Source organism: Drosophila subobscura, chromosome J, assembly GCF_008121235.1.
Source record: "Drosophila subobscura isolate 14011-0131.10 chromosome J, UCBerk_Dsub_1.0, whole genome shotgun sequence".
NCBI lineage: Eukaryota > Metazoa > Arthropoda > Insecta > Diptera > Drosophilidae > Drosophila > Drosophila subobscura.
Window position 1 is genome coordinate 10,792,290 of NC_048532.1, and position 16,007 is coordinate 10,808,296.

At 47.8% G+C, this 16,007-nt stretch overlaps 4 protein-coding genes across 4 annotated transcripts; 1 reads left to right on the forward strand and 3 right to left on the reverse strand.

The window, feature by feature from the left end:
- Positions 1–765: 765 nt before the first annotated feature.
- LOC117894293 (mucin-5AC) lies at positions 766–12,210 on the reverse strand. The gene is given in 7 exon segments (XM_034801253.1): positions 766–2,449; positions 2,452–3,817; positions 3,878–4,040; positions 4,102–4,339; positions 4,394–4,709; positions 5,701–5,820; positions 11,947–12,210. Coding segments are annotated over 6 exon segments (3,462 nt in total). The 5' UTR covers positions 5,788–5,820; positions 11,947–12,210; the 3' UTR covers positions 766–1,157.
- A 150-nt stretch (positions 12,211–12,360) lies between these two features.
- On the reverse strand, positions 12,361–12,889 carry LOC117895048 (V-type proton ATPase subunit e 2). The gene has a single exon (XM_034802426.1). It carries the CDS (start codon positions 12,750–12,752, stop codon positions 12,495–12,497), a length of 258 nt encoding a protein of 85 aa, XP_034658317.1. The 5' UTR covers positions 12,753–12,889; the 3' UTR covers positions 12,361–12,494.
- Positions 12,890–12,963: 74 nt separating this feature from the next.
- Positions 12,964–13,739, forward strand: LOC117895047 (zinc finger matrin-type protein 2). Its single transcript, XM_034802425.1, has 2 exons — positions 12,964–13,130; positions 13,193–13,739. The coding sequence occupies exons 1-2, from the start codon at positions 13,028–13,030 to the stop codon at positions 13,675–13,677; spliced, it is 588 nt and encodes a 195-aa protein (XP_034658316.1). The 5' UTR covers positions 12,964–13,027; the 3' UTR covers positions 13,678–13,739.
- A 5-nt stretch (positions 13,740–13,744) lies between these two features.
- On the reverse strand, positions 13,745–15,989 carry LOC117895045 (phosphatidylserine lipase ABHD16A). Its single transcript, XM_034802423.1, is given in 7 exon segments — positions 13,745–14,117; positions 14,185–14,412; positions 14,414–14,453; positions 14,511–15,114; positions 15,168–15,319; positions 15,373–15,674; positions 15,734–15,989. Coding segments are annotated over 7 exon segments (1,563 nt in total). The 5' UTR covers positions 15,860–15,989; the 3' UTR covers positions 13,745–14,006.
- Between the last annotated feature and the right edge of the window lie 18 nt (positions 15,990–16,007).

Sequence of the window (16,007 nt, forward strand, 5' to 3'; positions counted from 1 at the left end):
CCGCTACCGTACATTATAGTTAGTATTGCTGTTCATACCGATTTGCCAAATGATTGGATCAACTACGATCGCAATTCGCAGCCATTGAAATTGTGTGAGGCACACCACATAAACATATGTGCATATGTACATGTATGTATGTATGAGAGCCTTAGCGTGAGTCGACCATCTTTGCAATAACTGTAAACTGAAGCCTTTAAGTGTCACCACTACGCGGGAAATAGTACTCAACTATTTTGAAATTAAAATAAATTCGCAATAAATCCGTGTGTGTGTGTGTAGTGTTTCATCAATCATCATATCAATATTCAATCAAATCCACACAGTGTAAGTCCTTAAGTTAGTCATAGCTTTTTGTATTACATTACTTAACCATGAATGGCTGGAAAGTCGAATTCCCATGTGGCCTAGGAGACCATGACATTTGGTTGCTGAAAAGCCGCATTTTGGAAGCATTTTCGTATTCCACAGCCGCCCACTATGGCCGGGAAGTGTTTTAGCATAGACAAAGTGTGTCGCTTCCATGAGTCCCGTTTTTATTTTAAGTTCATCGTCTGTCCGTGCTCACGGCACGGCGCCATAGAGCGCGATCGTTCATTTGGCAGTCACCAAAATTATAAAATATTAATTGGAATAATTGAAAAGTAATATTAACCCAATGAAACACAAACGGTAAATAATAAATTATTCACATTTAATAAATGGGGGAAAACTTAACCTACCGACTTACACATTCAGAAATCTAACATTAACATAAGAATCGCATTGAACTGAAAAATATTATTTATATTTAAATGGTAGCTTCGTATACAAACTATATTATATTGATTCCACACTTAAACACGGAATTTAATATAATAAATCTTAAATACTGAGGACTGGCAGACACGCACACACACAGAGATATCGTGTCGCCGAAGTATAACAGGAATTGTCATTCCAAAATTGTTCCAGCAGTCGAACAATTTTCGAACAAGATTTTGTTATTTTGCACGCTCCGCGATTAACGACCTAACCTAATGTTATATTCCCTACTTAGAGCTACAAAAATCGTTTCCAAAGACCCTACACAAATCCTGCAAACCCTAATCCAAGGGTTTCCTTTTCGTAATCTCATCTTGAAGTTATTTGGCCGACTCTGTCCTTGCTCTCGATGATCATTTCTTGACTGTGACCTTGATGCCACCCTTCACGACCGCCTCTGCCGGCGGCTGCCCGAACCTACGGCTCTGGTTGAGGTTGATCTTGCGCCGTAGATTGGCTGCTCCACTGCCCTCCCTCAAAGCGGGCGATGCCTCGCTCTGCCTGCTGCGCTGCGATTCAAAGTCTTCGGTGGGTGGTTTGTAGGTGCGAATGCCCGAATTGGAGCGCACGGGCAGCAGGGTGACCAGCCGATGCACGCTCGGCTCTGTGGTGGTGGATGTGGGCTCCGCGAACTGTGAGATCTTCAGCAGTTCCTCGTACTTCAGCGGGTCCACCACTTCCACCTCCGCCTCGCCGACCACTGGAATGGCAGCTCCCAGCACCTCCGAGGAGCCATCGTCCATAAAACTGGACATTGGCTTAATGAAAGGCTCGCGCTGTTCTATGAAGCTCACGCTCGATTCTTGGACTGGCAGTTCCGTGGTCGTTGTCCTCACTCTGGTCTCCTCCTTCGGTGGATGCTTCAGCTTGTTCTGCGAGAAGGGAGGAAACTTGTTGGGAACGCTCGGCGTGATGCCCAGCTTGGAGGCGAGCGTGTCAAAGATCAGCGAAATGTCCTGTATGTTGCTGGCATTGTTGATGCGCGTCTTGATGTCGTTCAGTGTCAGATTCTCCGACTTGTCGATGTCCTCCGATACCCACGCCTGCAGCGTCTTGTTGAAAATCTTTCGCATATTCGCATTGTGTCCGTAGTTCTGCGCCGAAGAGCTGTTGACAAACTCCCACTTGGAGTGCGAGGGAAAGAGGTTCGAATCGTCCATCATTGTGGGTCGCTCGCTGGTCGTTCGTATGCGATTTCTGTTGGAAATGCTCGTGACAGTTCTTGGCTCGTCCGTCGTTGTGCTGGTTGTGGTCGTAGTGGCACTTGTTGTGCTCTCCAGTGTGTCATTGGACAGAATCTGGGATGGAGTATTGCGCTGCAGAATGTGCTCCTTCAGTTTCATAAAGTTTGGCTTGGAGTTGTTCGCCGGCGGCTTTGGTGTCTCCATTTCATCTGGCTCAATCCTTGACTCTACGGCATCGATTTCCTGCTGCTGCTCTGGCTCTGGTGTGGTGCTCCTGTTGGTTGCATTCCCCTCCTTGGGCAGGTTCAGCAGCTCCATGAAAAACTCTCCAATCGTGTCGGCCAGCACCGAATTGTCCGTCGGCTTCAGCGAGGGCAGAGCTGGCGCACTCGTGGGCCTGGGTGGACCACGAACTTCACTGGCGATGGAACTGGAGTGGTGCTGGTGTGATTGATCCTCTGCGTGGTTAGCTCAATGGGTGCCTGCTTTGTGGAGGTTTCCTGCTTCTGCGGCTTCTCCTGCTTGTCCGGTTTCTCCTGCTTCTTGGCTATGACACCGCCGCCCAGGTGCTCGAACCGCTCGTTGCTGGCATCGATGTTGAAGGGCAGCTTGTCGCCCGTTCCCAGCGTGGGATCGATCGGCTTGAATGGTGGAATAATCACATCATCAATCAGTGGCACCGGCAGCGGATGCGGCTCGACCAGAGCTCCGCCCAGGCGCTCTATATTCTCAGTGCCTGGCATGAAGATCGGACTGCCAAAGTTGTGGTAGAAGAGCATATCCTGATCCTGCTGCTCCTGCCCTGCGCCCGCCAACTCCGGCATCTTTGGCTCGTTCATGCGCACGCCCTGATTCAGGAATCCCGCAATGGACATCGGCCCATACGGATCATCGATGTTCGATGGCCCCACAGCGGCTGTCGGCGGCGTGGGATTGTCACCTATAAACGGCAGCTCCAGCTCATCGATTCGCCTTTGCGGTATATGATTCACAGTGGGCGTGGTTCCAGCACCACCAGGCAGCGTTTTTGTGGGAAAAGCGGGCGGCGGTCCAGCCATGAGCTCCGGCACCTCACGGTGCATCGGTCGCCAGGGCTGCGTGTCCAGAATGGGGAACGTGGTGAAGAGATTCGCATCCAGCTTGGGCAGGGACATGCTGTGGGTGGGAGTGGGCGCTGTCACCGTCGGATAAGTGAATGTCGTGGTGCTGGGCAGTGTGGTGCTCGGCGGGGGAGGAGTAGTTGCGGGCGCCGTTGTGGTGGTGCTTGTTGTTGTTGTCGTTGTTGTTGTGGGTTTGGGTGTTGTGGTTGTTGTACTTGTTGTCGTGGTGCTCGTGCTCGTGCTCGTACTCGTGCTGCTGCTCGTGCTCGTGGTTCGCTTCGTGCTCGTTGTTGTTGTTGTTGTTGGCCTCTTGGTCGCCTTGGTGGTGGTTGCTCTGGTGGTAGGCTGCTGCTGCTGAGGCACAATCGTCGTTAGCTTCTCAATGCCCGGCTTCTTGGGCTTCACCCGGAGGGAGTACGGCGTTACGGCTATCGACTTGGGTGGCTGAGCGCTGCTGCTGATCTGGTAGGCCCGTGTGGGCGGCAACTTCTTGCGTGCAATGTCTGCATCCGTTTTGGTTATCTCGAAGGAGCCCTCGAAGGAGCCCTGAATGACGGGCGCATTCTCCACATCGATTTCCGGCTCCTCATCCGCTGCGTGATTGCGAACGAGTGGATTGCGGGGCTTGGGTGTGGTGTTCCCCAGTGGCTTTGGATGCAGTGCCGGCGCGGGCGTTCCCTTCTTCATGAGCCGCTTCTCCAGCTGCGTCTGACTAGTGGGCACCGTTTGCTGCAAGTAAATCGAGAGGATTAGTTGAGAACAGCGAAGGATCGGGGGGTGTCTGCTTACAGCCTCCTTTAAGATTGCCGCTGAACGCATCACTTGCTCGTCCATGATCCGCTTGATCTCCACAGACTCCGTGTCCAGGCGCAGCGAGCGATAGAGTGACTTAGTGGCCGCTGTCTCCAAGAACAGAGACTCCTTGATGTACTCCTCCACGCTCAGAATATTCCTGCAGAGATCAAAAGGGGTTACAGCCACAAAAGGGTAAGAGTGGGTGAGGATCTACGTACTGCGGAAGTTTGCGGACATCGAGGAAGAGACGAAAGGAGACCTTGATCAGAGGACCATCGCCGAAGCCCCAGACATCGGTGCGCAGCGGCTGCAGGCCATTGTCCGTGAGGGAACGTTCCACGAAGCGCTTGTAAAAGTCAATCTTCTGCTTGTACGTGGTGGTGTGGTTGTACTTCAGGCCCGTGGAGTACAGATCCCCCTTGGCAATGCGGAAGGAGCCCTCAAAGCCCAAGATGGCTGTGGCAAAAGAAGAGCATTAAGGGATTTCCCATGCTAAATTTGATTACTTACGATCTTCCAGGGTGGCCTTGATGGAGCTAAAGTAGAATGCCAGACCCGCAATGGAGATCACCGCCAGCAGAACTATAAACGCGGCCGTCGTGAGGATGATGGAGAAGGATCGATTCTTTGGATACTGCGTCTGTGTCTTGGCCGAGAACGTGGACGGGGCTATGTTCCGGCCATCGCGCCAGATGCCCCACGTATTGTAGCCGTACTGGCTGTTGATGCTATGATCGTTCGTGTACGAGGGCTGCTTGTTCATGTGATAGTAGGCGCCCAGCTGTGATCTGCGCCCCAGCGTGTTCTGGTAGGTGTAGTCCGTGCTCTGCGAGAAGATTGTTGGAGAAGATTGGCGTAAGTGTGTTTCGAAAGCATGTCAAAGCCAGCCCAGACAGCCCATTGCCAATTGATCTCGATGGCTGCTAATTAGTTAATTATCCAGCGACGAGACAACTTTCTCGGCCCTTTGGCGACTTTCTTTCTTGGCAGTCGCAGCTGCCAATCTGCCAGTCTGAGAACTCATTCTCGGAAGTGAATCCGCGCATCTTTAAGCACTTCTAACGGTGCTCCCCACTTGACGCTCGGTCAGACGGGGAAGGAAGGGACCGACCAAACACGACACTTGTCATGATTTGTTAATGTCCGTTGCCACGATCTCGGGTGCATTTAATTAGCCTGGCCTGGGAACACGAGTCATTGCACCTGGGGAGCAGGCAGCTCTCCTCTAGGGCAGAGTCTGATTGTTTCTTGATTACCATTTAACATTCATTAGCTGCAGGGCACTTCCTGAGTTGCCCAGAACGCAACGCGTTCTCTTTTGTCAAAGTCTCCTCTTGCCGCGACCTCTTCTTCATTCTCTCTCTCTCTCTCCCTCTCTCTATGTGTGTGTGCCTCCTCTTTCGTGGCTGCTTCTGGCAGAGAAAGTCATTCACCTTTAGAACGTTGTTCCTCTGTCGCCGTTGCTGTTGCTGTTGCTATCTCTGTCGTGTTTGGCTCGCTGGCTACATATCTATGCGGCTGGGCTATCTAGCAGCTGTTGGAGCGACTGTGGACTGTGGACTGTGTAAGTACTGGAGGAATGCAAACAGCCCGAGCCACAGCCAGATCCCAAACAAACAACAAAGATGCATTCTGCGTTCTTTGGTTGCGTTTTGGAGCCCCCCAGTTGATGTAACATTTCTATTTACAAAAGAGATTCTGATTGCGATAAATGGAGACCCAAATTCCCCTGGCATATGTTAATTATATTCCCAAGAATTGGCTTCTACAACCCGTAACAGTAATCCCTTTTGTGCTGCGTGTGATAAACGACTCACCATTTGCCGACATGTCTGCGCTCTGTAGATATCACTCGCACCCGATAGACTTTGGAAGTATTTCTTTGTTCCATAGACCGTGTCCATGGCTCTGCAGTTGCGTTGGTTCTGTGAGCTAATCTGCAAGATAATAATCAAATAAATCGGAATTACATTAGGTTTTTTGTTGTTGTGGGTTTGTTGGTGCTGCTTCACTTTCGTTGGACTTTGGGGGATTTGGATTTGCTTTCTTTTGAGCCCACTCTGGCTGCTGAGCTTCTCTCTCTCTCTGTCTCTCCGTGAAAATACTCGCTAATGGGCCAGCATGCCTAGGAACCGGCTAATCCTGTTTGGCCATGCCATTAGCCAAGCGAAAATTCTCACTTTTCGCAAAAGGAAAAGAACGAAACGAAACAAAACGAAAGACTTCAACCGGTTTCCATTTGCATTTCCCGAACTCAAAGTCAAAGTCCTCGCCAGCTACATTGAAAACTCTTAATGAAGGAATGTCGCATGATATAAATTCCATAATTAATTGTGATGCCAGTCTGGGAACAATGAACACCACTCAGGTGACCAGCAGTCATAAAAAGCGAAAGCTATCCCACCACAAGCCAAAAAAAAGCAACAAAAAAGCAGATTTAATTAGAGAATTCCCTGACACTTTGATACGCTTGCCGGCTGAGCCCTACAAATTGGGAATTTTCACTTCTTTTTCCACCTTGCTTGCACTCTCCACAATAACAACTCGAAGAACGAACGAACCAGCCCACACCACAGCGCAGTGCTGCCCAGAAACCAGTTCTTCGCTTCAGCGGGAATGGCAATGAAGATGGTTGAAGTTGATGCCTGACTCTGGAGCTGGAGCTGGAGCTGGGCCTGGGGTTGGGGTTATTGCTTGTTCCACCGTCCATATACACATGTACGATACACGCGTATTAATGCTCGTAATGCCACAATGTGGTACATGAGCAATCAAAGCAGAGTTCAGAGGAGAAACGTTGCGGCCAAAAATAGTTTTCGGTGCGGCAAGCCATCGTTAGCGTTGAGAGACTCTCAAAGCCAAAAGTAAAAGTTCTGTTTTATTTTTGGAATTTCTTGATGGTTTGGGTCGGGGTCGGGGTCGATGTCGTGTTTTTGTTTATGCAAAAAGAGAAATTAATATTCAATATATTAAATATGGGATTTAGCTGTTCGTGTAACCCGTTTCAAGGGTTTGTGTATGCCTGAATTAATTCCCAGTGGCACACTAAGCTCCATTAATCGCTTGTAATATCTTGTGGACGGCGCTCCCCCTGGCCAACTTCATTACCTGAAGAACCATTCTCTCGTATCTGCTGCCAGCCATTTCCCATTCAAATGGAACGGAAACACATTTGCCTAATAAAAATACCGCCAAAAGCGGGCTCCAAGTACCAGAAAAAGACGCCAAATTGCAGAACAGAACGAGCACAATTAGAGACCAAGCCAAAAGGGAGGCGCGGCACACACACGTGTATCAGTAGAGGGAGGGGAGATGTTCCAGTACGTTGTACATACATACCCCCTACTGCTCCCATGACAGTTAGAACGCTTGGGGAGCCATAGCCATCGGCATCGCCACAGCAACAGCCATAGGCATCCCATCCCATCAGCGCTTGACCTAGATGCGCATGCGCGCAGCCGCTATGGGGAGCGGAGAGAGAGAGAGAGAGACGGAGCCAAAAGCCAAAACCAAAACTGGTAACTGGTACGAGTACTCCACCCCTCTCTCCTTTGTCTGTCTGTTTGTGTTTTCGAATGGAGAAAGAAAGAATAAATTGACTTACGTCTGAGCCGCGTGAAGAAAAATAAAAAAAAACTTCACAAAAATAATAAACTAAAAGACAAAAATAATGCTGGCAGAGTGCCTTTTTCAACGTTAAGCATTAAGACGTCGTCTGTCCACGCATAAGTTGATTAAATTTCTCGCATTAGCCGATTTTCTCTATCGGTGAAATTGTTCAAGACATTGCAACGAAACGAGAGACAGGTAGAAAAAAAAGTCAAAGAATGATTGATGAGAATTTGATCTGAACAGTGCCTGCAAAAACTGTCTGTCTGTCTGTCTGTCTAACGGAAGTCGGTCGACTGGCCGGGCCGGCCATTAACCCGTTTTGTGATCCAAAAATATACCCAAAATGTACAGATATCCATGTCCATTGTGTCCGAATGTCCGTTGGAATTTACCTCGAACGCATGTGAGCGATTTTCGGCCAGATTAAGAAGAGTCGGCTGCACATCCACCACGACCACGAGACTACTTTCAATAATAATAGACGCCGACAAAGTGTTGAGGCCACGAAGAAAGTGAAAAGTGACAGGTGTGTGAGAGAGAGGCTGTGGCGGAGGGGGCAGCAGAGGCATCGATGTCAATGGGATGCTTATCAGAAAGCACCGAAATGGAAAGTTCATTTCAAACTAGAAAACCGAAAATTGAATCATCCAAACAATGCAGTCCCCATCAAAAGGGCAACCCGTACGAATTTTGTGTTTATTTATTTGTGTATTTTGTTGTTTCATTTTTGAAAGTGATTGCAAATTGGCAGACCAGACGTGTTTTTATTGGTGGCTTCATTATAGCATTTCGGATACCGCTAGCTCTTTGTTTGCTGCTAGATGTCATAAGTGTTAGAGGAACACGTTGTGGAATGTTGCAAATTTATGCAATCTTCTCTTTGCCGGAAGAGAAAACTGATAAACGATAGACGAATGCCGATAGCGATACCGATACTCTAAGCTCTGGGGCTGTGGTACGCAACGGGTGGGTGCTAGCGCAATTGCACAATGGATGAAGCATTTAATAAGTAACGTTCCACTAATTGTGTAATGAATTAATTGTTTAATAGCCACTAGAAGATGAATATGTATGCGTGGAGTGCTCTGCTCTCCATCTGTGCAACATTTGCAGTTTCATAATAGCTCTAACGGCGCCGCGGAGGCATTTTACTGGAGCAGAACAACATTGTTGGCAAGAAGATACACACAAGAAGGAGAAGAAGAATACGGAATATAAATGTATGTACATGGAGTAATAAAATGCGTCACTCCTCTCTCTCTCTCACTCATCACCCTTTCCACTACGATTTGTGCGGAACCAAAAGTGCATTTCATTTTTTACGACAAACGGAGGAGAAAAGTTGACAAGAAAGAACCCACAGGCATAACATTAACAATAACACAGAACTGAAGATGGCCCAGGGGCGAAGAGAGAGAGAGAGAGAGAGAGAGTATGGAGGATAGAGAGTGTAACGCCACCGGGGGAATGCTCTTCAGGCGTAGGGAGAGTGGATAGCAAAGAGCGCGGAGCGCAGTCATTAAAAGCATTCACCGTTACTCTTTAACCGACGACCAAACTAATTAAAAACCAACAAATCTGCCGATGCTTCGCCACCGCTCTTTCCCACACACGCTCCCCTCCGAAACCCTTTACGTGAGTGTGTGTGTGTGTGTGTGCTCCCTCGAGCATAATTCGGGAACTTGATTACTCATTGTGGTAGCACCTCCCCATTCCCCCCTCATGGCAAGGTGTGCGAGCAGCAAAACAGGTTGACATATTGGACAGGGCGCTCTGCCCCTGCCCCTGTCCCCTTCGAGAATAGAATGACATGCAACTGAAAAGTCTGTGTGTAAAGTGTAAAGTCAGGGAGTGAAAACCGTTAGGCTGAGGTAACAGTATTAACAACAGTGCTAAATGCTTGGCGGGTGTCTTGTCAGCGAAGCTGAGAATAAATTTCTGTAAGATACACCATAATTGATGGGGAACGTCTTTACGTGATAAAAATAACTACTTTAAATAGAAAGACTTGAAGAATCTAATTTGCTTTGGCCCTTATTAACACATTCCTGTTAAACTCATTTTAAAGTCGATAATTACAAGATTATTTTAATGGAAATTCAAACTTTTGATTACCCCAATTTAGTGGGAAAAGCCACAACCAGTTGCAGATAACTCTACTTAGCTTGAGTCCATGTCTAATGCAAATTGTCGCCGTGGCTGTGTCCGCTTGCTCTTAGTATGCATCGACGCACTCAACAGATAAGAACCCGAAATGCAATTAGTGCCGCGATTCCGCATGCGCGGCACGCACATCCCCCATACCCATCCCCATTCCCATTCCATTCTCCTGCATTGGACGTCTGTATTTCATTTTGCTGTGCCTGTGTTGGGGGGGGAAATGTTTTCCATCCAATCCAATCCAGTGCATTTTCTTTACCGCAACGAACTCTTGCATTTGAGGTCGCTTTCCTCTCCACTCTTCACTCCATGCGACCGAGTGGTGCTTCGGCTCGACAGGCGAAACAAAAGATCAGCCCATTAGTGGCGATTTTACATCATTTGAATGCAATTTAGTCGCAGCTTAGCGTTATGTTCTATTTCGCCGCGGCACGGAGACCAAGCCAGCTGCAGAGATCAATCTGATCGCTCAGCCAGAGTCTCCGACTCCGAGTCTGTCTCTGATTCTCTCTACTTGTCTGTGCCTCTGTCATTTGGTGCTGTTTTGCCGCCGTCCAAGAATCGTGCGGCACAGATGATCAGTCAGCAAAGATGCCAATTTGGGCCAGGCCAGCATATCTTCATGATGATGAGGTTCGGATGAGGTTCTCTTGACCAATTTGCGATTCTCAACAGTTTCCCAGAGTCCCAACGATGGCGGGGGATCAAAGTCGACCCAAGATTCAGATTCAGATTTAGATTCGGGTTGCGGGTTGATTCCGGGGCAGCCTCTTAACGAGCGAAAGTGTTTCATTAACTCGTAAATGAATAATTTGTGACAAGACAACGAAAACGAAATCAAAATAAACGCACACCAAAGCAATGCTCGTAAAAATGTACATAATTTTTCAATCCGAATCTGGTTTTTCGCATTTCTATTTCTCCGCTCGGGCCGGGCCTCTGCTCTGCTCTGTCTTTGATCCACTTCCGACACACGAAAAATGAAAATTTTCATTGCCTCCTCAGTGAAATGAAGTGCAGGTGAAAATTATCCAAACACAAATAGGAAAGAGAAAAAATGTGCTTTGGTGACAGATGGACAGACAGGAGAGACATACAGATATGGGTGTGTTTTCGGTGTCTAGGATTTGGCAACCTGTCTTGGCCTTGTGGTGTGTCGCTCTCCAATCTGTCTGAGTCATTTGGCTCAGCTTCGGAGTGTTTTTGGGACTTTCACCGGCCAACTGCAGCAGTTATCAATGAGTCAGGTGGAGAAAGAGGTGGAGGGTGTGCATTTGCGTAAATTGTCGGTTATTATGAAGCCCCGCCTATAAATTGGGTCAAACATAGCAGCTTCTTCCTGTCAGCGCACAGAACACGAACACGAACAGGTAAACGCTGGCACAAAAATCAATTTCCGGAGGCAAAACGCTTAGATCTTTAGATACCACGAGTACAACAATCTTCCGTCATTATGGGAGACGACAAGACCCACTCATCGCCGCTTGTGGGATCACATAATGATGGTGTTCTCTGCCTCTGGCTGGCTCTGTGGCTCTGTGGCCAACGGGTCCGAACTGTCAATTGGCCCAGTTCATAAACGTGGTAATTGCGCGGTTAGCGACATATAAAGCACCAGCAGCAGACCAAAGCGGACAACAAAACGTTCTCCGGCTTTTGTTTCTGTTCTCTGGACATTCACCTGTACACTGTACACTCTTTTGTTTCGTCGTTCTTTACACTTTTATTGGGTTGTTTTTTTTTTTTGGTGCCAGTGGCCAACGTCGTAGGTGCTCTTTGCCTCTTTTGCTTTTTGCCGCCCTTTTTTTCGGGTGGAATCTTAATTTCTAATTTCTTTTATTGTCTGTCTGCATTGTGTAAAATGGAATTTCAACTGGTTTTGGCTCCCTGCCTTACCCTTACCCTGGATCCCATTTCTGTAGCTGTGTCTTGGGGCCCCTTTATTGCCATTTTCATTTTAACATCCATAATTTTTGAGCTTCGCCAGCTCGTTTGTGCGCGATTATTGTGCTCTCGGTGCCCGTGGGCCTTTGTACATTTCATCGTTTTCTACTTCTTACACTCTTTGGTCTTTGGTCTTTGGTTTTGGCTTGGCAGCAGCGGGGCAGCGTCTTCGTTTTGAGTAATGTAACCAGTTTTGTACCTTCAACTACTTTTTCTGGTTTAGTGCATGTGTCTAACTAGTTTATGAACCTCCACCTCGCTTGCCCGAGCGTAGGGAGAGCCCGCAGTGTGGGAACTCTGATAGTCCTGAGTGCAATCTTCCTCTTAATTAAGCTGCAAATACTTACAAAGATTTAATATCGTCCAAGGCAGCTGTGGAAGTGTGGTTCCATTTGATGGGTGCGCTGGTAGGTACGTTTAAAATAATTCCTGCAAGCTGTTTGTATTCAAAACTCAATCACAAATGTTGCACTGATTCCCTTGGGCCCTTGGCTATAGAATCGTGGTACTAATTGAACATTTATCGCTTGAGATATTCACGGTATTCTGGTCACAGCAACAGAACAAGCATTTCACGACAAACTGATCGCGCCCGTGACTGAAAGAAAACTAAAGATAGTCGCCCCAAAATCTCAGTCTTGAGCCCACCAGAGTCAGTTGCGTCTGCGCAACAGGCAGCACTGCGTGCTCTCGCTCTCTCTCTCTCTTTCTTCACTCTCTCTTTGACATGGCAATGGAGCAGTGAGCGCGATACCAACATATTTGAATTGTTATCGATATCAGATACGGATTTATTTTCAACATAATTTAAATACACTTTTTAACATGATTGGGGATTACATTAGATAGGATTGCACTTTAAATACTGCTGATAGACAGACTGCGGATAGACATTTTAGCCTTCGACGATTTTCATGTCCCACGACCTGCCAATCATGGCGACGACATCCCGCTTCAGCTTGGGTCCAATCAGTGGATTCATTTGAGCCATGTAGCAGCACAGCCAGAAGAGCCAGCAGCAGGAGGCCGTCAGCATAAGGATGCAGCGTATCAAATTCTGGTGCGGGCCCTTTGGAGTCATAATGGGCATACCAATACCCACAGCTCCCCAAAGCGCCGTGAAGAAAAGCACAGGAAAAAATGCTGCTCCCATTGCTGAACACTTAAAGAATCCTTTTAATGCTTGAAAAATGAAGATTGCCTGGATTTACACGAGTTTTCTGTTTATATCCGTTTTATTTTCCAACTTGTGAAGGCGCTCGGCGAGAAATCAATAAACTGTCGATAGCCGATGAGCGAATATCGATACGTTTTCGTAGTACCGACACTCGATACATCGCACTTAGTAGGAACTCGCATCTCTATTTAAATTATTATTTACTACTACTAATTTTTCTACTAAATTAAGTAAAAATAAATAACAGCACGATGACGATGCGACCTGATGACCACCGCAGAAAATGGGACAAAAACGAGTACGAGAAGCTTGCCGCCGAGCGCCTGCTGAACCAGGTGGCTCCCAAGGAAGAAGGTTAGTTGTGGTTTGGTCCTCACGAATAGAAACTCCTAAAAAAAACTTTCGCCCTGGTGTAGAGCCTGTGCAGCGGGAGAACCTAAAACGACGCGACTATAAGGTGGATCTGGACAGCAAATTGGGCAAGAGCGTTGTGATAAACAAGAATACACCGACCTCGCAATCTGGTGGCTACTACTGCAATGTGTGCGACTGCGTTGTTAAAGACTCGATCAACTTCCTGGATCACATCAATGGAAAGAAGCACCAGCGCAATCTGGGCATGTCCATGAAGGTGGAGCGCAGCACCGTTGACCAGGTGAAGGAGCGCTTCCAGCAGAACAAAAAGAAAATGGAGGAAAAGCAAAAAGACTACGAGCTGGACAAGAGATTACGCGAGGCCAAAGAGGAGGAGGAACGCTACAAGGAGCACAGAAAGGAGAAGAGGAAAGAACGCAAGCGCAAGGCCGATGACAGCGGTGACCTGGCCTCCGGTGGAATACCTGACGATATGGCTGCCATTATGGGCTTCTCCGGCTTCGGTGGCTCAAAGAAGAACTCGTAGGCTTTATCAAATATTTTTAGTTTTAGGTGCATAAGTGAAATAGAAAAACGCTCACCAACGAACTAGATCCGTGTTTAGCTTGTGACATTTATTTCGTTTATATAGTACGTATAAGACGGGACAGTTTGACACCATTTCTATGTTTTGTGTGTGTATTAATGTTGCATGTTCTGCTGTACAACAGCTTCCCGGCTGTTCCCAGTTATGAATAATTTATTAAGCAGTCGAAATGCAAAAAGGGCTAAAACCATTTCACTATATCTAAGCATACTGCCACACCACAATCGAATACATTTTAAGTTAGAGAGAGACTGTGATTATGATGGGGCCTAGGTGAATACGAATCCCTGCTCGGTGGGTATGTCCCACGGCATGGTGAAGAATTCCCCTGGCAACTGTGTGCAGTGTGTGGAGTTGTAATCACGTAAATGTTTGCGCAGCTAAAATGGAAAGAATATTATTATACCCACTCGTAGATAATGAAAGGAAAGTCAAGGAGAAACATACCAAAAATACAGCCATGTTGTTGCGCACCTCCTCGGAGTACTCGGCTCCAATCAGCATGGGGAATGACTTGCCCTCATCTGAGGCATAAGTAATAAGGCGCGACATGCTCAGCTTTTCCTCGGATGCCGGGATGCTGTACGGCTCTAGGGGCTTCGACAGCAGACCCTGGAGACGAGTCAACTGTGGTACGCCAAAGATCTTTGGATAGCGATGCTTCAGCACAGACAACAACCAGGAAGTTGCCGCGATTCGTTTCAATGCGGTTGTCCCTAGACAAGCGTGAAAGTGTTATAAATATAAATAGAATAAAAATGCACCCATCTTACTCGGCGATAATTTCATCCTCAGTGCGTCGAATGAACGAAATGGGTCCGTTGAACTGCTCGGCCAACTCGGCGTTGTTTAGATTGCAATAATTGCGTATGGCCGTCTTGACAATGCCGGCCACCTGGGAGGGCATGCGAGGTACAGCCAAATAGAGGACATCATCGAAGGTGGCGTCCAGTACAACTCCCTTGGCATCTGGATAAATCGATGCGGCATACAATGCGCTAAAGCCCCCGATGCTCCAGCCATAAAATATAATATCCTCCACAGAGAATCCCAAGTGGTTAATCGCAAATTGCACGACGGAATCGATGGCATTCTTGTCCTGATGCGGGTATGGCGTGCCCGAGCTGCCAGCAAATCCAGGATGGTTCCAGCCCAGAACGGAGTATTTGAGGGCCACCGGAGTGCCCATTATGCCGACTTCATAGAATCCCGCATTTCCCTCGGAGCAGATGATCAGAGTCTTGCCATTGCCCACGTTGTCAATGCGATTATCGATGAACAGAGTGTCCAGTTCATTCGAGTCGATTGTCTTAATCTTATAGCGGATGCCATTGTCGTCTTCGACCAGTTTGGCGCGTCCTGAGATCAACATTGGTCCTGCAATACACCAAAAGTTATAACCAGTCGGACATTAAGACAGTATTACATACGCATAAACTTCTGCAGCAGCTTGACTGAGCCCGGATAGATCATGGGCAGCCCGAAGGTGTTGATGGCCAGGTAGGCAATCACCTCACACGGCAGTGTGGCGAAGCGTAGCGGCTCCCGTCGGCTGGCAGTAACAACGGGCTTCTTGGTATCCCTAAATGGGGAAAGTTACGCTGCGAATCATTTGTAAGGATCTGGTCTCCTCACCCTGTCAGGGACTTCACATCAAAGTCCACAGGCCACGAGCTGAACTCAATGTCGAAGCGGCGCAGCTCACCGCTGGTCTTGTTAGCCCGCGCCTCCTCTAAGGCTTTCATCATGTTCGAGTAGACCCGCGACTGTTTGCGGCCCATGCCTCGCATGACCAGCGACATAATCACAATCAGGCCCACGCTGGTTGTGATCTTGGCCAGCGTCGGCATCGAATCGGCAACAAAATAACCGCGACGGTACAGGAATGTGACAATCAATGGCGACGTGTAGTAGCCCACCGACCACATAACCGATAGCTGGAATGAGTTAACATCTAGACCCCATATGCTGCATTCGTTTTGGTTGGTACACTCACCGTGGAGAGAATTTGTTCACCGAACTTTTCAACAGCTCCAGCCTCGTACACCTTGCGCTGTGGCTCGGGCACTCCCCTGTACTCCATGTACAGGGTGGGCCCGAATATGTAGCTGAGGAAACTCATTTTGTGGATTGCTATGTGGATTTTCTTGTCGCGTCTGCAAATTATGTAGATTTACTTTTTATTTTTTTTTTGCTTGTAATTAATGTGAAAGCTATTCCAGGGTCTCGCACTTTCAAGTCGCCAGATGTTACGACGTTGAAAACCAGGG